General features: G+C 41.3%; 1 protein-coding gene across 2 annotated transcripts in view; it reads left to right on the top strand.

Moving 5' to 3' along the window:
- The window catches only part of gria3b (glutamate receptor, ionotropic, AMPA 3b), a gene marked incomplete at both ends in the record, with an annotated part of 83,593 nt that extends 59,821 nt beyond the window's left edge, over nucleotides 1–23,772 (top strand). The window contains 9 exons of one of the 2 annotated variants that reach the window (XM_080502788.1): nucleotides 314–481; nucleotides 871–975; nucleotides 3,025–3,129; nucleotides 5,008–5,214; nucleotides 7,570–7,943; nucleotides 8,412–8,610; nucleotides 17,832–18,079; nucleotides 21,951–22,065; nucleotides 23,527–23,772. In XM_080502788.1, coding sequence (XP_080358914.1) covers nucleotides 314–481; nucleotides 871–975; nucleotides 3,025–3,129; nucleotides 5,008–5,214; nucleotides 7,570–7,943; nucleotides 8,412–8,610; nucleotides 17,832–18,079; nucleotides 21,951–22,065; nucleotides 23,527–23,772 — 1,767 coding nt within the window. Of the gene's footprint in view, nucleotides 1–313; nucleotides 482–870; nucleotides 976–3,024; nucleotides 3,130–5,007; nucleotides 5,215–7,569; nucleotides 7,944–8,411; nucleotides 8,611–17,831; nucleotides 18,080–18,883; nucleotides 18,999–21,950; nucleotides 22,066–23,526 lie in introns of both variants that reach the window. The other variant, XM_080502787.1, reaches the window with a different exon arrangement.
- Nucleotides 23,773–24,327: the final 555 nt, after the last annotated feature.

Raw genomic sequence — 24,327 nt, 5'->3', positions numbered from 1 at the left:
GAGTCATATAGTCCTGGCTTTCTCTATTTAAATCCGTCTAATCAAATGTGTTTTTAATCATAAGCAAAGCGTCAGAGCTCGCACGCACCGCAGCCACACCAAATTGACCTGCAGGCGCTGACTGCCCCAATTTTACACTCTCATTTTAACAGCTTTTACTACAAAAACGGTCGTCTCATCTTATCTCTTGCCTCTCGCCATGTTTTTTGTGTCACTGTGTGTTCTGCTGTGTTTTATTGTTATTGTTTGCTTTGTCTCGCTGTTTTTATTCTCCCTTGTTTTTTTTTTCTCCCCCGCCCCCCCCTCTGTACAGTACACATCAGCTCTGACCCATGATGCCATCCTGGTGATAGCAGAGGCCTTCAGGTACCTGCGGCGCCAACGTGTGGATGTCTCTCGTCGAGGCAGCGCTGGAGACTGTCTAGCCAATCCCGCTGTACCTTGGAGCCAGGGCATAGACATCGAGAGAGCGCTCAAAACGGTGAGAGAGGGGAGGAACAGAGAGAGGAGGGGGAGAGAGGGAGCGGGCTGAGTTGAAAAGTAAAGAAAAGACTGGAAGAAGTGAAGCAGAGATAGTGAGTGAGAGTGTGATGAAGATGGAAAGTGACAGAGAGAAGGGAAGAGAGTGCAAAAGCTATTCTCCTCCCTCTGCCTCCAGATATCTCTGCACAGCGCTCACTCAAATCCAGGCCCTCATTACCATAAAACTACATATTTTATTAAAGCGTATCCAGTTCATCATTTGATTAGCAGACTACGTGCACTCTAGCAGCTCCATGGACACGAGCACCTTAATAGAAGCTATATAATGTATGCAAAGGCATGGCTGTTGCACATTCTGATGTGTCCCTCCGTCTGTCTGTCCGTCAGGTCCAAGTTCAGGGTATGACCGGGAACATACAGTTTGATAACTATGGCCGCCGGACCAATTACACCATAGATGTTTACGAGATGAAAACAGGTGGGCCAAGAAAGGTAAGACAGACCACCGCCCTTCCTCAGCTCTCATCTGTCATTTGTCAAATCATGAGCTGATCCAGGAAATCTTTATTAAAAAGCCGCTAAAAGCTGTCACACGTCAGACTGTGGTTAATTACTTGTCAGAAAATGTGGAATTCCGCCAAAGAGTCATTTTAAATGATCGTTAGCGGCTAAACTGAAGAGCAAGATGTATCAACCACATGTTCAGGCTCTCAAAACCTCACAGTTAGGGGATAAAAAAATGTGCAGTAGTGGATTTTTTTTTCTTTTTAAAAAAAAATAAGCCTCTTCTTTCATTTATTAAAATCTATACCAAGGGTTTTTGGCATTCATGTGGGGAGAGCAGGGATGTAAGGACAGCAGAGAACAGTTCTTATTACCTTTCTCTACCTCTGTTAGGAAGCAGCACTGATGAGCTGTGCCAAGCATTACAAGCCCCACAAATCACACTCCGCCCGCAATCTGATAGCTAAAACTGCCCTATCAAAAGAATGATGTAGGACTATGTCGCTGCCGTGGGACAGCACAGATAAGATATTTTTGGCCTTCTGCTGACAGTAATTACCATTCAAATAACCAATTACTCTAAAGGGGATTCAAGAATCCCTCTGGCTCGTCTTCAAAATGGTAATTCCCAATGGTACATTCACGTTATAACCAGTACCATATGATGACCTCTGGTTTTATTTCCTAACCTCGCCAAGTTCCACGAGACAGCTGTGAATTTCTCGTTAGCTGGATAAGTGTGGGCTCAGTCTGATATGATGTGTGATTATGCCGCCTGCCTCCCAAGCCTCTAAAGCCCACACTTCAATTAGCATAGCATAGCCACTGCCACATCCCAGCACAGCGACGTGGAGGATGAGAAAGCAGGGAGAGCGATGGAGAAAGAGAGTGGGAGAAAAGGAGGTCAGTCGGAGAGTGAGGGAGCGAGGGAAGATGAGACAAGCTGGGCACGGCACTTTGTCAGGACCTGCAGCCCGAGTCACCCCAGTGACAGTTAGAGGATGAAGGTTCTTAGCTGGGACTGTCACGAGTGATGTATGGGCTGATATCTGTCCCCGCTGCTTTGGGGTGAAATCAGGACGTTGCCTCTGGAGCAGCTCTCCACAGCGCAGTTCCCAAACAGTCGTTTCCCCCGAGCAAAGCTATTCAAATATCGCTGTCGAACAAGAGAGTAAACATTTAAGAGTTTTCCCAATGCTGGCGAGTCTGCAAACTGCAGCCACCACAGTATCCACTGTTGGGTGCTGAAGTCTGAGAAATGTGCTGCTTTCTAGCGCCTCCATTTGGTACAGAAACTTGGTGCGCTCTTGTACACCTGCTTGTCCAAAACATTTTGAGATCTGAGGCAAAAAAAAAAAAAAACTAAAACAAATGCAGACCAGATGTGAAGGGGGGAAGCCTAGCCAGCAACAGTTAGACTATTGGCAACAACATATGCAACATGTTTCATCGTGAGCCAGAGCGGCCATTATTTCAGATGGGCAAACAAACACTTGACATTGGTCTGACTTGAGCATCTGTACAGCAGAATGTGGAGTAACTGAATTAGCAGGTCTGTGCACGGGAGAAAATGTGGAGCCACTGGAATATTATGCTAAATAATTAAATGTGTGTGCAGTTCACAGGCCTGAATATCAATTATTTAGCATTAAACCTGGGAAGCTGAAGGTGGAGGGAGGGAGGGAGCGGAGTTGTCGGCCATATGCTCATATATTGCACGGGACCAACCAGTTTCTGCACAATCGGCTGTTTGAAACTGCTCAATGAAGCCAGTGATATTTATGTAATCATAACACTTAAATGCATGTTGATTTTAGAAAGCTGAGGTTACTGGGAAATGTATGTCATTCTGGTGTGCTTCTCATATGCAACTGTACTGGCTGAACTTCAGGGCAGAAGTAGTAGGACCCCATGAAATGGACTTTTGCTGTATTTATGAGCCATACTTTACTGTAATTACCAGTGATACTTGCTCGTTTCACTTATATAAGATAAACTGGTTCGTCTCTATCACTTACCACTCTTTTGTCTTTGCAGATTGGGTACTGGAACGAGTACACGCGATTTGTAAATATAATGGACCCGCAGGTCTCCAACGACTCCTCAGTGGAAAACCGAACGATTGTGGTCACTACTATTATGGTACACTTTCCATGCAGTTATAAATGTTTCACTTATTCTGCCACTCAAGGTCATGGTGTTGATTCCAATGAGTGATACATTCTGTCCTGGGCGGGTAGAACCACATCTTTTTTGTGTTGCTTTCCATCCACTCACTACATGTTGAAACAGTCGGTCCGACGTGGGGAGTGTTTCAACTGTATCTGTGTGGGTGTCAAAGCATTTTGATTTCCCATACTTCAGTGGCCTGTCGTAGCAGTGACATCACAATAATGGTATAAATGATTATGGTTGACTCCATCAATTATAAAAAGCATACAAACGCATACGTAAGTAGACCTGTCTGTCCTCATCAAGTAAATGTTCAATGACACTTGGGATAGACTGGCCGCAGAATGACTACAGAATGATACTGCAATGGTTTTCCAAGCAGGGCAAAGCAAAATAAACGGTATTGGAGGGGGATATGAAGGTGTGGTATTTTCCCTTGTTATTGCTTCTCCAATCTATTTTTCATTGCCCTTCCATATGTTCTGTGTTGAAGTATACATAACTTCCAGTGTTAAAGAAGTATTTTTTTTTAAATAATTTGTTGGGTCCAAAGGATGATAAACGAGAGACGTGTTTTAGATACTTTTTTTCTTAAACAGTATTAGCACAACTAAATGTGTGAAGCTTATTGGACAGCTCCCATTGCTACTGTATTTACTGACCGTATTATGTTGCCATAATTACCTGATGAAGTACCTCATCTTTTGCAAACATTTCTCAATCATGAAAGGAAAAATTTTCAGAAAACGATAAGTGTCTCTTGAAATTGTGCACAGTTTGATTTGTATTCCAAGCAATAAACAAGCTTCACTCGATAGGCAAGTGGAAACATTTGACATCTCCAGATGAGAAATACAGTCGGGAGGTAAACATGTGTTAACTGCAGGGAAATACTTAGTTGATCCAAGGTGAGGGGGATACATTCAGCACAGAACAAACAAACCATTGCTCTTCTACTTGCACTCTAATTGTGTGTGGCTGTAATGACAATGCCTGCTCTCCTGAGCAGTCATACTGTTTGATAATGATGATGACAATGTGCTCAGTAACAGAAAAGGCGAGCAGCTTCAGCAGTTTGGAAAGGAGAGTAAAACTAGCACGCTCCTGCTCTCCTGATGTAGATTTTTCATTGTAATTATTTTTATTGATAAAGTACTTTTTGCATTATTACTTTTAATAACAAATACTGGCTCTTTTTGTTTTTGTTTTTTTTTGTTTTCTAATTTTTGTTCATTTACTTATCATTTTTGTTTTGGAATGAAATAGCCTTTAAATTCTGCATTAGTGCAATGTGCTTGAATATGACGGGATAGTATGGGCACACTCTGATCCCTCTCCTGTCACTGGCATTTACTTATGAAACCCATCCCCATTCCCATCCACACCCACCTGTGCTGACCCACACCTTCCCGATGACTCCCACCCTATCAAAAGTCAGTTTGGCCTTTTGTATTGTCCCAGAGAAAAGAGTTTTACCCCCTGCTGTTGTCCCCATTCACTAACCATTGGTGATTATACCAGAGTTGCACCCTTTGGATCAAATTGGGTCGGGCACATTGGGCTTGGTGTCTGCTGGCTGCCACGGCTTGATGAAAGCAGTGCGACCATGTGATCACGCTGCTGTTATCAGGGCATATTTGTGCATTCGCAGGGCATCATCTGTGTATGCACAACTGCATGGATGTGGTTAAAACAGCTTATAATGATTTCAATCTGTGAGTACATATGAGTGTGGGCGTGTGTGAGTGTGCACGGACACATATGGGTGCATGTTTGCATATTTTCTGTATAACTGAATCCGTGCGAAGGCATGGGAGTGAATAAACCAGCGTGTGTTTGAATCAACAGGAAGCTCCTTATGTGATGTACAAGAAAAATTATATGCATCTGGAGGGGAATGACAGATATGAAGGCTACTGCGTCGATTTAGCATCTGAGATTGCCAAACATGTTGGAATTAAGTACAAACTGTCTATAGTAATGGATGGAAAGTACGGAGCCCGAGACCCTGAGACCAAGACGTGGAACGGGATGGTGGGTGAACTGGTCTACGGGGTGAGTACTGGGAGTCTCGATTTCACTGATTACATGGCAGTTTGCAAGGAACTTCAACATGAGAGGAGATCTCATTTTTCTGTCTTAAGGTTATCACCAACCCGTTGTGAACTCATCAGCTCTTGCCCAGTTCAAAGTGTAATGCTGTGTGAGGACGCTCAGCTGTGAGTGAATTTGTCAAACGCAGCCTCAAGCATTGGGGAGTTGGTGATCATCTTGAGACGGAGAAAATGAAATCATTTCTCAGTGCTGTTCATTGCAATTAATCCTTCTTGCTTAGCCTAGAACGCTCTCTCTTTTTTGCAGTCGAGACGGAGGTAGGTACATGAAAACAATAAGTCCATATGGCAAACATACTGTAATCACTTTGATGAATGAAAGACTGTACCGCTTTGAAGTGAATGTGTAATTATGTTCAATGTTTCAAGTGTATGATGAATATGCCACATTGTAAATTCACAGCAGAGAAAATCTGCCACAGAATCGACAGCTAAATGGCGGTTAGCGGTTTTGAAACAACGGCATCCATATGTGTTGCGCTCCATAAAGGTTGAACCTCTCACATTAGCCGAGGGTCATGCCGTGTTTTACATCTGACAGCGCCCGAGCTCTCGCAACACCTCCAGCATTCCTAAATTAACCCCCCTCCCACCCCGTCTCTGCGCCCAAGCCGCCTTCCTCCCAAGGCCACAATAGTTGAACAGGGGCCAAATACGAAATGCATGAGGGTTAGGCTTCCTCATCTGTTCAATTTCCTAACTATCAGGCTGAGAGATTGCCTGGTTTGATGTGCTATCGCCACCAAATTATCTTTCAAATGGGAAAAGTCCACTCCTTGCAGATGGGAGGTAAAAAAAAAAAAAAGAAAGAACAGTCACATCACTGTCAATTCTTTCCGGTCCTGTAATTTTACAGCATGTGGGCCGGGACTAATAGTTTTGTACATTTTGACCTTTTGACCAGTAAATTAATTTGATTTTAGTTGTCTTTTAAAGGTTAGGCCTGAGGCTGCACTTTATTGCTTTGTTTCCCTCACCATTGATTGAATGCTGCTTACGCCTGCACAAGGATTAAATGGTTATAGCCCGTCACAATGCCGTGTTGACAGGGTAAAGAAAACAGTCATGTTTATTGGCTCTATTTGTGTTGCTCCCAGTCTGACCTTGTAAGAAACGTTTTCTGCCTCATTTTCTGCTTCAATCCAATGTTTTCTCAGTTTCAACATAAAAGGACAACACAGCCCATTACTAAGAACTATCTTTTTTCTTAGGGGCGGCTTTGAAGAGGAGCGATTATTTAATTAATCACATGCACACGAGCTTCAGTAACACTGTCTAACATGATGAATTATTTTTGGATTGCTTTTACAGAAGAAGGCACTGTGATTTCTAAAAAGGCAGCACCACCTCTACGGATGTGTTTTGATAATGTAATGTGATTGAAGCAGCAGAGCAAACCAGGGAGATAAAGAGAAACAGCTTGGGAAAAAAAACAAAACAAAACAACTAATGGCAGAATAAGCTTTGTTTTGAAAATCTATCAAACAAGCTTGCGATAAAGTGCACACAGCCAATGCTTTCCGATTTCCAAATAATCTGCGATTTTTACCACTTCCAGCATAGACATACTTAAACTACAAGTGTGTTGTTAAAAATTAGGATGTTTGAAAAGTCAATTGTTTTGTCACTTATTTTTACTTGAGTACCTCTCAAATTTTAATTGTGAAAATTTTTGCCTCCGGTGGAAAAATAAAAATCGAAATGAGCCCATCAAATGAAATTATTATGTTTTTTTAGATACTGTGTTTTTGATTTTCATCAGTTCTAACCTGGAATTGGTGGTACGTCAGGAAAAGACTTGACCTTGCGTTTGGATACTTACTATGAGCTCGAATTATGCACATTTGTTTTAATGTTTCGTAAATGGAAATTATGTGGAAATCCCAATGTTTTGATTTGATTAAAAAAAAAAATATTTCTTCAGAACCAACATAGCTCAATTACACCTCCTCTTTATTGAATTGTTTTCAAGCTACCTGTCTGAATTGAGGGCTTTGTCCCATTCATACTTTTAAATGTATTATTTGGACAAATTTCACTGTTTTGCTCTGAGATGTTGCTCATAACCCAGGTCATGACTCTGTTTTCCCAATGTTTAATTTTTTTATCTGACTTCAATATGTGACAGGATGTGGCTTACTTCTGAAAAATATGTGCAAAATGTGTGATAAAAAAAAAACAACATGTTTTTACTCTCCCTTTCCAGCTCCAGCCTTTTCACACATGCATTTTAAAAGTGACCTGTTTCTCTAAGCAGGTCATGACTAACACTTGCTGTGCATGTTCCTGTTTCCAGAGAGCAGATATAGCCGTTGCACCTCTCACCATTACTCTGGTTCGAGAGGAGGTGATAGACTTTTCCAAGCCCTTTATGAGCTTGGGCATCTCCATTATGATAAAGAAGCCACAAAAGTCCAAGCCCGGCGTTTTCTCCTTCCTGGACCCGCTGGCCTATGAAATCTGGATGTGTATAGTGTTTGCCTATATTGGGGTGAGCGTGGTCCTGTTTCTGGTCAGTCGGTTCAGTCCTTATGAGTGGAACCTGGAAGAACAGGACGAGACCAAAGACCCCCAGACACCCCCCGATCCTCCCAATGACTTTGGCATCTTCAATTCCCTCTGGTTCTCATTGGGCGCCTTCATGCAGCAGGGCTGTGACATCTCGCCCAGGTGGGTTTGCTCCAGTAGACACCAGGAGGGGACAGCAAAACCCAGTAGGCAGAAAAATAGACCATGACGTGAAATGTAGTCTGCACATGATGATATGTGATGATACTTGCTACAGAATCAACTAGTCATCTTTATTTCTTATCAGTTTCTTTTTCAACTTTTCAATGATTTCATAGTTATTACAGTTATAGATGTATAGTCTGCTTTGTAAGTTTCTTCACTAAAATCAACACATTTACTTTCATTCACCATTGCTGTTTTACAGCCATCTCAAGAAGATGTGAATTTGCTACAACTTGTGCTTTTTTTGAGTGCCGACGCAGCACTAGCTTGTTTTAGTGACTGACACGGAAATTCTGATTACTGTAAATTAAACACAACTGGTAGATGTTAGCGGGTTGATGGGCACCACGTGTCGCAGTGTAATTACATTTCCGTGTTTCCCTCTCATCAACCTCCCTGTTTCAGGTCGCTGTCAGGCCGTATTGTCGGTGGTGTGTGGTGGTTCTTCACCCTCATCATCATCTCCTCCTACACAGCCAACCTGGCTGCCTTCCTGACAGTGGAAAGAATGGTCTCTCCTATTGAAAGCGCTGAAGATCTGGCCAAGCAGACAGAGATAGCATATGGCACTCTGGACTCAGGCTCTACAAAAGAATTCTTTAGGGTGAGTGAGTGTCTGAAAACTGTCTGGTTTCACACACACACGCACGCACGCACGCACGCACGCACACACACACACACACACACACACACACACACACACACACACACACACACACACACGCACACACACACACACACACACACACACACACACACACACACACACACACACACACACACACACACAGCAGCAGCACCATATTAATCAACCAGTGGCTTCTTTCCTTTCAGCTCGAATGGCAAATAATGTAAAGGATTAACTTTTTGGCACTCAGCCGCACTGAGTCATAAAACCTGCTCCTTATAATGTCCTTGATCAACTCCTCCTTACAGTTTTTCCATTTTGTACCTTTAGTAATGCACTCTTGACCTCCAAGAGATTGCTCCAAATGAGGCATGTTGACTGAGAAGCGGTTCTTGAACTCTTATGACACAGACACACAATTTATGCAGCAGTACTGCAGTGTGCAACCTTGAAGCTCCGGGGCTGTCAGCAGAAAGCGTGATAACAACATGGAAGACTCAGAGGTGATAAAAAAAAAAAAAAAAAAAAATACATAAAAAATAGGAGTCTAATCAAAGCACCCACATCAGACCCAAACTCAGAAGGGTCAGTTCACGAAGCATAATTAGCGAGCTGGCCGTGGCCAGCAAATTAGACCTGATGAAGAAGAGCCCTGCAGGTCAGACGAGGCACTCTCAAAGACATTTTCGAAGAATTAAGCAATATGTCCATCGGCATGAGAGACTGGCGTGGCAATTAAATTAAGAACTAGTGAAGATCTGAAGCTAAGGTACAGAGTTTCCAACAGACGACCGCACGCTCCATCACGCAGGAGCGAAACAGCGATGCATATCCACAAGGTGATTGAGCTTCTGCTGTGAAACTCATTGACGTCTTTGCTCGTGGCGCGCCTGCATTAGCAGTTCAATGCCGAAAAAGAATTAATGAAACAGCACTCTGCTTGTGATGGTGAAAAGGCAATATGACAGTCTTTTATCTTGCGCTCCCTCATTACTCATCAGCAGGAGAGAAACAATTCATATGTTTCGCAGCTGCAGTCTGTTGGCAGAGAGAGCACTTCATTTGTATTACCCCTGGGTTGAATTGCTCACAACAACAAAATGCAGAATCAAGTCCGTGTTTTCTCAGACAAAAAGGGACAAGATAGCGTCTGCAGAGTTTGATATTTAAAACCCTTTTGTTTACAGGCTGTAAACTCTTAGGAGCTGGATATAAAAGACTGTCTACTGTGAAGATAACGCTGTATATTCAGGGTAACATGGCATAGGATTTGCTTGACAGCATCGCTTTAGTCTCCACAGAACACCCTATCATCATTTCTCTCTTCCATCGACGGTCCTGCACAGGTGTATATGAAGTGTACTGTATGGATTCTTTGCGTAGAAGACAAGATGGATGCCAATTACAGATTAAGTAACAATGGAGCCAGCAAAGGTCTGCTGGTAGAACAATGCAGAAGTGGTCGGAGAGTGGCGGTTTCTCTGTGTTCTGTATAATGAGTGAGTTAGTTACATCCCAAGACTTCAAATAGGAAATGACATGTGTGAACTGCTATTCGAAGAGACTTTTAATTAAAGCTGCAGAAGGCTGACAAGAAACCCCCCCCCCCCCCCCAAAAAAAAAAAAACATTGATTAATAGGAGTTCAAGCTCTATTTCAAATCTGTTTTTCAGGAAATGCATTCAGGCTTAATTAGACCCACATGGCATCAGCCAGCTGGAAATTTTAAATCAAGTCCAATGTTTGAAACAAGACATATGTCATCATCTCTGACATTGGTGGCCTTTAATATTTTATGATTTCACCTGGTTTATATTCCAGGTCCTCTGATAGGAGGAAGATGCTCATGAAAGTGAAATACTATGCAGATTTGTGGATTGTGAATATAGCTAATCCTAACATGGCATAAAAATCCTTCAACTCTCATTTAGGTGGTTTTCATGTGCTAACATCGGCGAGATTATGCCATGGTTATTTTTATGAAATCACTCGAAGGCGGTTTTCTCGGATCCTGTTAAGTTGACAGTTTGGACATGCGGCTTATTACCTGACAGTGACACTATTCTTGTGTATCTCCTTTTGATGGAGACAATGTGCAGAAGCTGTGGAGGAATTTTCAAAGAGAAAGACCTGAGAGTAGATACCACCCCCCCCTCCAATTCTGCTGCTCACAACCAACTAGGACAGCTGGCCTGGGAGCCTGCTGACGTGCCCAATGGACGCCTGAGCAGCTCTCTGCATTTGGCAGTGCCTCTTCACCCACTCTTGGCTCCTCTTCCCCAGACTACCCTGCTTGTTTGGGCACCCTTTTCCTTCTCTGTCTCCAGCTTGTCTGTTGCTTTACCTTGAGACAATGCGAGATAGCTTTAAGCTTTGTGTTGCTCTCCCTCAACATAGCAGCTGTCATGCGCCACGGCACCACTGTGGTTTGTTTCATCATTTGAATTCCTGTCATGGATTGTTTCATGCAGTCAGTTGGATATTTGTGTTTTGGATGATTAGAAAATGACGAGTTGCACCACTGAGGCCATGTTTATCCTCTTGATGAGGTTTCATTCCATCTAAAAGCTTGGCTCGGTTACATTTTGAAATGTACATCGGAGAAGCTGGATGGTAATAATGGCTGGGATGATAAAATGAGCTGATGTGGCTGTTTAATTACGTGTAAAGACCGGGGTGAGACCATCAAAGACAACCACACTGCTGTCCCTTCATGCACCTCATTTAACAGTGTAACAATGAAAGAATGATAATTGCGCAGAGAAATGAGACCACAACATTGTTTTCTATTCTCCTCAAAAGATTATACATTACTCTGGGCCTCGGCAGCTAACCATCATGCATCTTACTGATCTGCAGGTGTGGTGGAAATGGCAACAGCAGCTTGAGTGTAGCCGCCAATGCATTTTACTAAGCATGAAAATCAATTTCACGTCTCAGCTAGTGTGGCACAGACACTATAGCTTCTGCATGGCCCGACACAATGTTTAATAAGTAGCTTTTTATACGGAGCAGACCTGCATTAGGGCAGGGTTGCATGAAGAAGAGCCAGCTTGGAGATTTACACTAGAAATCCTGAGGTTGCCCTGCAGTCATATGCAGCACATTGTAGCACAACTCCCTGAGCTCTTGTCACTTTGTGTTTCAATACAGTGCAGAGTAAAGGGGAGGCCCCAGTAAAGATTACAGCCTGTTTGCATAAAAGAGAACGCTGACAAAAGTGACTAATGCAAGATAGGCATAACCTCTGAGGGAACGCACATCCTCAGAGGGGCCCTGTCGAACTTTCGATGAGCGGCAACAGCAGGCATGGGAGGTGCCATTGGAGTCCAGCAACAAGCATCAAAGACGAGCGATTAGTATTCAGTGTGTAGCATGTGGAACTTCAATGACAAAGAACAAAGTACGCAGAGGCTCAACTTTCATCTCTGCACACTTGTGATACAGGTAGTCCTGGCATATAGGATATTGAGGGAAAGCGGTGCTGTCTACAAACAAAATGGAAGGGGAGTGAGGTCGACTGAAATGTAGTGTTGGCTGTTTGGAGATGGCATTTAGATAAACACGCAGTGGAGCAAATGTGGATGAGGCTGTAATGAAAGCCGCCTGCAACGCCGGTAGAAGAATAAAAAACAGGCAGCGGTTCGAAGGGCAGTGGACAGAGGTCTGGAAATGCTGCGTAATTCCGAATCAATACAGATTAAGTGTTTTTTTTTTCTTTTTTTTGAATGGAGAGGTCAGTTTCTTTGACTTTGGACTTTAATCACTTGTCTCCTCTCAGACATTATAATGAAATTGTTGGAGAATCTCAAACAGCAGAATTCAGCAATAATCTTCATGAAATACAGGAATCTAACATGTGATGACTTTTTCTTTCCTTTCTGCATCACTGAAGACGTTAAATACTTTTTTACGGGCCAGTGAGCATTTTATCTCGAGACAGCGAAGATATACAGCACACTGTTTAAGAGTAATAGCGTCATCATCTGTGGCACTTGTAGGCAGCTAGTAACCACAAACTAATGGTCTCCTTAAGTTTTTGTCAAAACCTTTATAGCGCTTCAAATAAATCCTCTGCAGATAACAATATAATACAAGACTTATGCAAATCCAAATAAGACCTCTCTCCACTAGCTCTGGAACTCACTGCAATCTCAATTAAGCATTTTTATTTTTATCAGTCTGAGTGACGAAATAGGCTCCTACAGAGTACCATGACTCTTCTGTACGTTGATGCAAAAAGTAAAACCTCTGTATTTCAGGCAGAATAAAAAAAAAATAGACTCCTCACGTAAGAAATAAACTCCAACAAAATCAGATACATCCTTTTTTTATTATCTGAAAGGCTCCTTTATATATCCTACATTCAGTGCTATTGCTTTAGAACCTGATACTCTCTGTCATATTAAATAGGATATGGATTAGACAAAAGAGCGGGGGGAAAACGATAATGTTTTGAATATTCGTGTGATGTAAATAATTACCATTTGGATTTTAAAGTCCTTCATCTTAACTGATAAATAATAATATATAAATAATATACTGTATTTAAATATATACGCTATATATTTAATTTCTTTTGCCTAATTTCACCAGGTGTTTGTAATGCACATGCTCGGTCACAATCTGGCTGTCATCCTTTATCATTTCTTATTATTTTCAAGTCCTTACAATTATGTAAGTTGCCAATCCTTGCTCTACAGCACCAAGTTATCTATTCGCATTTAAAGTGTGTTCCATAGCATTTTACATATTCATCCATAACAAAGTTAAAATAGGTCACCAGACTCCCCGTCTTTTTCTTTTTTTTTTTACTCCCTTCTAACCTTACTTTTCCTCAAGACGAGCCGAGTTCTTTTTAGTTCTTGTCTGAGTCGAGCAGCTATGAATAACAGAGCTGAGCTTGTCTTCATGAGTGGTGCACGACAGCAGGAAACTCGCTGCTTCAGACAGATTTGTAGGAGGAACACCTACACAGATGATGTAACTGTGTCGCCTAGGTAGGAGGCCTGGCTGAGATCAACTACTTAGATATGTGATTACGCAGAGAGCAGCAGTGTGATTGCCTCCGTGGAATCGCATCTCACACGAGGCTATTCCATTTGCAATTTGCCGAACACAAATTGTTGTTTCTTTTCACTTAAAATCATGTATGAACGAGTGATTATACGATGTTCTTTACACAAAGCAGCAGCATGCTCCAAAGACTGACACATGTATTAAGCTATATTCATGGCAGACTCTAATTGCCCAACACATTTTCTCTTCATTGCTGATGGACTTCTGGAGTCATTATCCCCTAATTGAATTTTAAATGACCACTGTAGTTGGGAAAGTGAATTATTATATTTTAAAAGAGATGAGAGTCAACTTTTGCTGGCATGTTCACGGGGTGTGTTGTACGTGTGTGAAGTGTTGTCGTTGCAAGTATGCACATTTTTGTACCAGCAGCCAATAATCATCTCTCTCTCTCTCTCTCTCTGTCTGATGCATCTGGCTGGTGACTCGAGTTGCGGCAGAATCGGCCTATTTAAGGGTTTTTTTGGTCGCAGTTCGCCTCTGCTGATATTGATGAATTGGCTTCATAAAGCACTGAGGCAGCAGGCTCTGTCGTCAGTAATCAATGCCCAGATCCATTCTTTTCTCTTCATTTGAAGAGGCGTTGGGAGCTTTCCCCACAGATGAGCAGATGAGCCCTGTGTCTTTGGGGAAATGTCCTCCAAACTCCCGTCCTTTTCATGATGTCTGACACGTGCAGACCGAACGCAGCGAACAAGAGCGTCGACCAAAACATCACATCTTACTTTGACTCTTGTCCTCCCCCGCAACCCATCCGTCAAATTTGCATTAAAATAGAATCACTCCGACTTCAAGTCATTTCCATTTGAGCAGGCAACATTCATCATACGGAGTTTTCAATTTGCGTTATGTTGCTGTCTCATCTCATCCTCACCCTTGGCCTCATGCTCTGTGACAGATGCCGACAAACAAATTGTATATGATTGCATAAAGCCAGTAAAGCACTTTCGTTAGGTCAAGGTTAATGCTTTTGTTTATTAATAGAAATGCATTAGGGATGGATATGCTCTTGTTAAGGGGGCTTTTACAATTTCAAGACAGCAATGTGACTGTTGAGCGTGTTTTAGATGCGCACAAAATACAGAATGGACCCAAGCACTCTCGGCACATTGTCATTCATTTTACTCAGTCTTCAGCTTGAGAAAAGAGCCTTTTATTAGATTATCTTGACTTTTTATTAGGGGTTTTTTGTGTTTATTTTTTTTAACAATGGTTAAAATAAAAACTTGAAAAAAAGAAGTAACAACAGTTTTTTTGTTAGTTACTCTCTCCAGTTAAATCTAATGTAACTTAATCTGAGCAGCAGATCCATAAGTAATCCAGTTAAACACTAACTTTATTAAAATCATGTCATGTAAACACTTCTATCTGATTAGATTGGCCCTGTCTGATGATTAAAGATTGTATTGGAAGAGGTGGTTTAACCGTGTTCATGATTTGATCAGTCTGTGTAAGTGGATTGATTGTTTCTGTTGGAACTTTGTATGTATGTATGTATGTTATGTTAAGTGACCTTCTGACATGAATGCACAGTGTTTGTAGAAAATAATTCTGCTCTTTAATATATTAAAACACTTTAAGATAACAGAACATTTTGATGGATGTCCATATATACGTAGCCAATAGCAGGTGGTGATCCATAACCATACAGTATTCCCAAATGTCATCCAACATTTCAAACGTTTTTTTTGTTTTATTATATTGAGTTTTTGAATGGGTGAAGGGACAGATTTGTTTTCCATATTTATGTTATCGATATGTAAGTCCTCTCCTCTTCAACATGTGGTGCAAGATCACAGTGCAAAGCATAATGCAATTGATCCACTGACACTACATGTGATGACCTAAATGGGGCAGTCTAATTTATTGGAAAGAATTAAATCAGAGTGACAAAACAGTTACCATGTGAATGTAATTGCATAGTAGAATATGTAGAACCAGAGCATGAGATCGATACAGTAGAACAAAGAAGTTTCCATAATTATTTCAACATAAACTTAGTGATTTACTAAAACCCTGTGGAAAGAGTGTTAAACTGCATGCCCAAGTAAATACATTCTTCTTGCAAGTGTTTTATGGTCGATCTTAAAATCTTAACATAATTCCAAGAATGACATACTCCATAACCAGGAGTTTTAAAATGAAGGTTAAATGTGCATGAAAGCATTATTGGACACAACTATCTGCTGGACACTGCATCGATCTCTCTGGTTTAGAGTTTGCTATGGAGTGATGGGATGGTCACGGTGTTGAGAAAGAAATATACAATATGGAAGATAATCAGTCACAAAGTCAACTGTAGGAAAAAAGGACAACAGGGAAGATTCACAAATGACTTGCAAGACCTACGAAATGGCACAATGCTGTAAATACCTCCTAAGAAAACCCAAGAAATAAGTGTCATGTTGAGCGGGCTTCCCACAATAACAGCAGTTGACGTTTCCTTTTCAAACACATTAAAAACATTTGCAAGCATAGACAACACAATTGCAAATCACATTACACATTATCTATATGCCTAAATGCCTTGCAGCACTTTTTGTAATCTGGAACACATACCCCATATTAAAAATATTAAATTGGATTGTGTTTGTTACTTTGCGTTTGTGTCAGAAAATATGTATCATATCCTATTAGTAATTCATTTTCTGTATGTGTGTATGTAGTAGCAGTTTTTCTTGGCTCACAATGATGTAAACTCTGTACGTGGCAGACACACCAACATGCCTGGACAACTAATGTACAAGCACCTCTACTAAGAACTCAACAACTGAACAACTACAAGCATAATGCAAATGTGACAATACAAGGCACAGTGAGCCAACAAATATTACATACTTACTAAAAAAGCACAAACACCACTTCAGTGTCTTTCCGCAGTTAAATTTTTTGGTTTATTAAGCTTTATCCAAAAACTCAAATGTGTTTTTTTCTCTCTCTTTCTCCTCCATCCAATAGTCTTTTGGTGTTTTGACCTCTTCTTCGTGTTCGAAAAGAGAAACGTGAGCTTGCATGTGACATGTTATGCACTGAAAGATTTCGCTCATCTCGCCAAGTTTTTCGTGTTTACTCTCAGACATAATTGTGGTTGTGGACTTTTACTGTTTTTCAATTATTTGGCTGCTCATTATATTCTAGTACTATTGAAGTATTATTATCCATGGTCATATAAAATGATGAAATAGCCACAGTCAAGTATCCCTGGCAGAAATAATGTGCCATTTTATTTTAATCCAGTCAACTCTTTTTGCCTTTTCATTGAACCTAACTGGAAGACAGCGCATTATTTTATGTGAAATCCAATCTTCAGTGGCTCGTCACTACTTGGACCAGGATCATGCAGGATGTGTGAAAAGCCTTTGCCAAAATAAATCCAGCAGCATTGAATAATTTAATTGATGCTTATTATAGATAGTGCCCAACTCCCCCAGATTCTTACAGACTCAGTAAGCCTGACCCCGGGCACTGGGAAAAGGCTCCTCTTTTGTCACTGTTTGATGGGTTGCCTTGTTGTTCACCTCAACTGCCTCTCTTACACATTGCCTTGGAGTCACAGCCGAAATATTTCATTAACAGTGTTGTTGAAATGAATGACTGTAATAAGCCCAGAAAGTTGAATTGCAAATGTAAGCCAGTGCTTTGGTCACCGGGTCTGAATTTTACACCATCAGATCCACAACTCTTGCAAGTTGGGTTCGGGTTTTGCAATTCACTCTTACACAAGGGGATTTCTTTTGCATAGATGAGCTACAAATACCGTATTTTTCAACTCAAACTGAATTTGCATGCCAGGAACTGTACATGATTTGTTATTGTTATTCACATCCAGGACACTGGAGATTCAAGCAGCATATTTGAAGGGTGTGTTTATGCTGTTTAAGAAAATGGATTTTGTAAATTCTTGTACCTCATGATCTGGTGAAAGTCCGTCATCTGTATTTCCTGGAAGTATTTGAAGATATCAGACAGCGTCTTCTCAAGATGTCTATAAATACTTCACGAGCCACTTAAAGTCGCGTGATCATTAAGCACAAAAATCCTACAAAATCCATTACACGTACGTGGTTGTCGGATAACTTCTGAAACTGCCTCTCTTCTCCTTTTTCCTCTCTGCGCAGCGATCCAAAATAGCAGTGTATGAGAAGATGTGGTCATACATGAAATCTGCTGAACCATCAGTGTTTGTTAAGACCACACCTGATGGCGTAGCCCGGGTACGAAAGTCGAAGGGCAAGTTTGCCTTTCTCCTCGAGTCCACCATGAACGAGTACATTGAGCAGCGGAAGCCGTGCGACACCATGAAAGTGGGCGGGAACCTCGACTCGAAAGGCTATGGTGTGGCGACGCCCAAAGGCTCAGCATTAAGGTGGGTGGAATAATATAACAATATTCCCCATGTTGTTATAGTATTCCACCTACCCTGATGTCCCCCTGTTGTCATTCTCTTCCTCTTCCTCTTCCTCTTCTTCTTCTTCTTTTTCTTTTTAATGGACACAGAGGTAATGGTAACATGATTTTGAATGCAATTGGATACAATGGTTAATTATTGCTAATTGATAATCTGTTTTCTGCAGTGTTTTCATATGAATGTGTTGCTATTTTCTAGTCGAGGAATCAAATCCAGATAATACGGCTAAAGCTAACATTCATTTCATATTTATGTCTCTCTTACCGTTGCTTTTCTCTCTCCTTCGATCTCTCCTTCTGTCCTGTGTGCTGTCCTACCTGACTGTTGTGTTGTCACTTTTAATTTAACAGTTCAATGGTTTTTCAATTTAGCCCTTTAAAAGCTGCGCTGTCACTTGTGACGAATGTTAATTGCATGATGTTTGTTGTTGTTACTTTTCTTCTCAATGACAAGTGTCCCCATCCCGCACACTTCAGTTCTAAACTACGTAACCCTTCATGCCACCTTTTCCAAGATTTAACACTGTCTCTACCTTATTATGAGCCTCTTTTATCTTTCCGTATTCCTGAAATTTTTAAACAATTTGTCCTTTCCTAGACCATTCTGACCAACAGATAGTGTTCTGTGCTTAAGATCCTGCATTGACGGTGGTAGTCTCACGACCATCACCTATTATTATGATGCTTAGTACAATTATTACTTTGCATTAGATTTCTCACGGACCTGTGCATTTTCTTACAAGTTATGTTTTATCGTTTCAAGAAATGCTGTTAACCTGGCAGTTTTAAAACTGAATGAGCAAGGCCTCTTGGACAAATTGAAAAACAAATGGTGGTACGACAAGGGAGAGTGCGGCAGCGGGGGAGGTGACTCCAAGGTCAGCCTCGATGTCACCACAATCGGGTACCATAGTGCAGAGTAATCGGCAAGGCTGTTACAATAGAACAACTGTCACCCAGCCAACTGTCCACCCTCAACCAGCCAATCAATCTGCTGCTGCTGCCCACAGGCAGATTCTCAAATTTTCCGACAGTCTGACCAGATGGCTTCACAACTCAGATCAAACTCAGGAGCTCTTGCTTAACAAACAGAATCATTTTGTTTCTTCATAGCCCTACAAAACAGTGCAAATATGCTTTAGAATATGACTTTTTATTTAGTTTGACCAATTATTAGCTACCACAGCTTCTCAAAAATGACCGGTAAGGTAAATCTGGCTGTCCTGCACTTGTGAAAAGGTTGGGCTTTGTTCATCCACCGTTGTACACGTGTTGGGCAGATCATCTCGTGCCAGGTATTAAGACTTAATCTCGGTAGCTTTGATAGCCTCAGTTAAACCAGATTAAGTCATGAAGGTGTAATTCAAGAAGAAGTTTCTTTTGTTTGCCTGTGACATTGCACTGAAGTGGGCCAAAAAAAACTCCCGACATCCATTATTTGAAGGTGAAGTTTTGCTAATCCCCTAAAATATGGCTTTGCAGTACTTCACTGCACAGTCGCAAAACATCCATGACACTGGCCCAGAACCTATGAGCTTAAAAGCCGATCCTCCTTAGCAGGGAAAAACCTCAAAATGGCTGCTCAGCCGAGGCCGATAGGGAGGCAAGGGGAACAGCGGCGTCTTGAGGGGACGAAGCATTGCAGGAAAACGTGAGAACTCTAATTAAAGAAATTACTTGTGATTCCTTTTTAATGGGTGATCCGATAAACTACCTGTGGTGTGATTTTAGTACATGCACTCCCTGCCTGAACTCATTAATAATCCAGCCGTGTCCCTTTTGACCCTTAAGTCTCTCCATCTCTGTGTGTTTAAATGATGAATGATTTTTCCATTATGACAGCTAATGGTGCAAGGTGTTGGAACCCCACTCAACCATGACAACTTAGTGTAATGCTACTTAGTCTATGTGCCATGAAGCATTGTGCTATTTTCATAAAATTGCATAAAAGGTAGCAGCATCATATTTCTCACAATGCAGTTTTGCAGAAACCTTTTTATTTTTTTACAGAAAGGTATGCTGTCTGCACACATGTGATCATAAAAGGTAATTCCGTATACTACAGACCAGCTGGAAGGCTGCATGTCCTGCAGATTGTGTCACTATACTCTGTCATTTGTATCGATTTGGACTGCAGGGAACACTTAAATGTTAATGATCAATTTTTACTTTCTTTTCTCTCACAAACACCAGCACAGAATGCTGCATAAGGCACATATCAGAAAGTGTGTTCGTAAATGATTGGGTTTCATTGCCGGGATCGATTCAAAAGTTGGATTGTCCACTGTTGCTGCTAACATCGCTATGCTTTCTCACCACTGAGGTCACAAAGCCTCCCTGTGCTACTCAAAGCATTTGAAAGCATCTGTCTCTTGTGCTGCCATCGATCTCTTATCATGCACAGGTATGTCCCAACTGTCTGTTTCCAGGCTTGTTTGGGCTCTCCAGGACTCAGTGGGAAGGCTCCATTTAGATTTCATAAAAGTGGCCTGGAGCGCTGTGTTCCAAACAGTGAATCGCTTGGCCCAGCCCTGCTCAGCATGTTCCAACAGACAATCAGGAGGCGCATGCAGCCATGCACATGCAGCTCCATTCACAGCCTCTCACACAGGAGTTAACATCACTGTTTCGTACCCTCAGGCACAACATAGTCCACAGCCTAGATTGAGTTTCAGACACAGAGCATGTTACAGGGTAATTGCGTTGTTAATCAATGTCTCTCCAAACCAAGACAATGGTCTGGTCTTCACAGTCCTTTTCCCCAGATTGGCTATGAGGGATATACAGTGGTGTAATCTTCTTTCAGTGCATTATGCATTGCGTGGATCCCCTCGGGGGACATTGTTTCCTGGGAGTAGTCAGGTCACTCATTTATCAATGCACTATTTTTCTTTGCTCCTAATTTGCTTTACACTTTCACAAGAAAGATTGACCTAAACCAAAATGATCCACTACTGTGATTGCAAAGAGTGTGAGCTTCATCTAGTTTTTTTTTTTTTTTTTTTAATTCTTTTTTGGGCTGAGGTAATTTAGGGAAACAGAATATTATGCAAATGTATATTGATTCACAATATAATACGTCATAATATAATTTCTAGAGATATCAAACAGCTGTGTCAATCGTTTGATTGTGCAGCTACGGGCAAATTTGAGATGAATTATTCCACTGATACTTTGGAGTTTGGTCCTGCAGCTCTGTGCAGTTTGGTCGGGACACATTCATCTGACACTAATCTGGTATAATTGGAAGATAAGGTTTTCTGGGCGATATGCAGGGATGGAGCACATAAGAATTAATTAAGCTCTCTCTTTGGGGCACAATTGCTTCTATCTGAATGTAGTTGCAAAGCTTCCAAAATTGAGTGCTTGTCAGTGCAGTGACGGTTTTATTAGTGGTGGAGTGAATATGACATCTAACGTACAAAGCTAGTTTCTGGTTGTTTATTAATTAAATGTTCCTTCCTGTTTGTTAAGACAAAGCTCCAGGTGGAAAGAACTTGTTAAGTGCCTTACAAAAAGCCTCTGGTCCTTTCCCTACCCCCGTCAACACGGATCACTGTCCCATTTTAATATACAATGACATGCAGATCATACTGTTAGTACCTGCTTGTCGACTTGTCAACAGCGTCTGCCGATTACTCAAAGCGATATGGGTAGGTCCTGGCTTTAGACTAGGGGTTATGAAGGTAATAGGTAGAATGCCTGCTCTTTGTGATGTTGACATAGCCAGGTGCCCTGCTTTATCGCTTTGTAAAGTATGTAGTAGTTTAAAAGTTGAATAACATAAAATAACATAATATAATGTTATTTATGTTATTTCCCACGTGAAGAACTCCTGTAAACCTTGCAGTATTGAAACTCAGTGAACAAGGCATCTTAGACAAGCTGAAAAACAAATGGTGGTACGATAAGGGTGAATGTGGAACCAAGGACTCTGGAAGTAAGGTCAGTCGCTGCAGGTCTTTTGTACTGATTCCAAATTGCATTTTGACGTACTGTTCATATGCAAGACAAGACTTCTCTAACATCTGTAGTATGCATTTTGTTTATTTGCCACACATATTATTTTTTTCCTTTTTTTTTAGCATTTGAGCTTTTTCTGCCTCAAGCTGTAACGCAGCTGATACGGGGCTTTTACGCAAGGCGCTGCATCCCCAAGTTCACTTCTATTCTTTTGTGCCATTGAATTCAGAGACTTTTTTCATGCAATCAATATGTAGAAACACTCTTTTTTTGTGTCAAAACCATAATGATAACACTGTGGGGAAATTGCCAAAGTGCCTTTTAGGTATGCTTTTTCAAGTGAATCATAGCAGTAAACAGTTGTTGATAAATGCTATTTTTGCTCATTTTCATTCTTGACATTCATGGAACTCGGACCATTATGCTGCTGTTTCTATTTACCAAACTGTTAATGAAAATTTGATTTATTTGTGTTGTTACTAGTTTGCATTGAGATGTGTCTATTAGATTCTTTGGCCTCCTGTGGTGTGATGAACAAGCAAAGCCTCTTATTGTAATGATTTGTACAAATTTACCGTCTCTGAGCGGCGAGGCCGCCGTAGGGTATCCTCTCAGTGTTGTTGCTGCGTCGGGATGAGGTTGGAGGCTTTGTTTGCACATTACAAGAGGTCGAGGAATGTAATAAACTCACTATTTAACCCTCTGAGAGACAGCCAAAACAACACAGGTTAGAGGTTAAATAGCTTTGTACGTCCACGCTCATTGGGTTAAAAACTGCAAATAGTAAAACTCTAATGAACAAATTTTTAATGAATATGTTTGGTAGGTAAGCAGCAGCAAAATGGTTTGATTTTTAGTATTTTTTAACTTCAATTGAGATCTCATTCATCTACTATGAATTTGACTGTACTGTATGACAGTGTTGCCATGAGAGATATACGTACATGTCTGAGAGAATTTAAAAAAAAAAAAAAAAAAAAAAAAAAAAGACAGGGATTTTCAGAGCTGTCGACCTATGCGATACTGACCAGCTTCCTTACATGGTCAAGAGTAGAAGCCATTATGATTCTAAGTAGAACAGGACAGGGAGAATCCAACATTCACCAGCAGATAGAGCATAAAGAGTTGGCTTCCTTCTCCTTAGTGGAGAGCGGTTTGACTATGGCAGTCTGGAGTTCCTTACGAATCTCTGAGAATGATAGACAGGTTAGTTAAAACGAGAAACTTAGCACCTTAATACATGTTTGATTTCTGTTGCTTGTAGCTGTTAGTATCCATAAGCTTCCATTAGTAGCATCAATAGCAAAGAGTATGATCATTTACCACTGAAGTAGTGCTAATGTTGAGTCAAAGATAAGTCAAAGAAGAGATACAGGCTGCATTTTGTTCTGCTGCTCCGGCTCCACTGCAAATCTCTTAACTATGTTATTCACTTTCCCCCAGGACAAGACAAGTGCTCTCAGCCTAAGCAATGTGGCTGGTGTCTTCTATATTCTGGTCGGAGGGCTGGGGCTGGCCATGATGGTGGCTCTGATAGAGTTCTGTTATAAATCACGGCAAGAAACCAAACGGCTGAAATTGGCCAAGAATGCACAGAATTTTAAGCCGGCTCCCCCGACCAACACCCAGAACTTTGCCACATACAGAGAAGGCTACAACGTGTACGGAACCGAGAGCGTTAAGATCTAGAGGTACGTCGCCCCTCACCCACCGTCCGCGGGGTCCATGCGCACGGCTAGAGATGAATCATTTAGCTTCCCGTCATATCAGTGACAGTGAATTATTTAGCCACTGCGGCGCCGCTGTTTGTGAAATTGTTTGTGGTTGTCATGTCGAACGCACCAGAACACACATGTCCACTCAAATAGTAAACCTTGAGATGCAGCTTACACTGTGCAGCACATGGCGTCGTGGAACGCGCCTCAGGCTACGTGAACACGAGACGACAACCTCTTTGCACTTTTCCAGTGTTTCTTTTTTTTTTCCCCTTTGTTTTGTGCTCTCATTAAACCATTGTTTGGAGTTATTTTCTTCTGTTCAACAGTACATTACTTCAAAACGCATCAAAAAGGGCAGTTTGATATCTACAAGGTCTGTTGTCGCAGATCATAAAACCATAGTTTTCTGAGATTGCTTCGGCTGCACTTGCTTGAGTTTGATAGGCTATTGTACTACAGCTTTCATTTGTGATGCCCTTCCACATTATTTAAGCAGCCCTGATTTATTTATTTTTGCAAAGCTAAT

The sequence above is a fragment of the Blennius ocellaris genome (assembly GCF_963422515.1).
Source record: "Blennius ocellaris genome assembly, chromosome: 9".
Taxonomy (NCBI): Eukaryota; Metazoa; Chordata; class Actinopteri; order Blenniiformes; family Blenniidae; genus Blennius; species Blennius ocellaris.
This window is presented reverse-complemented; position numbering and strand designations above follow the sequence as displayed.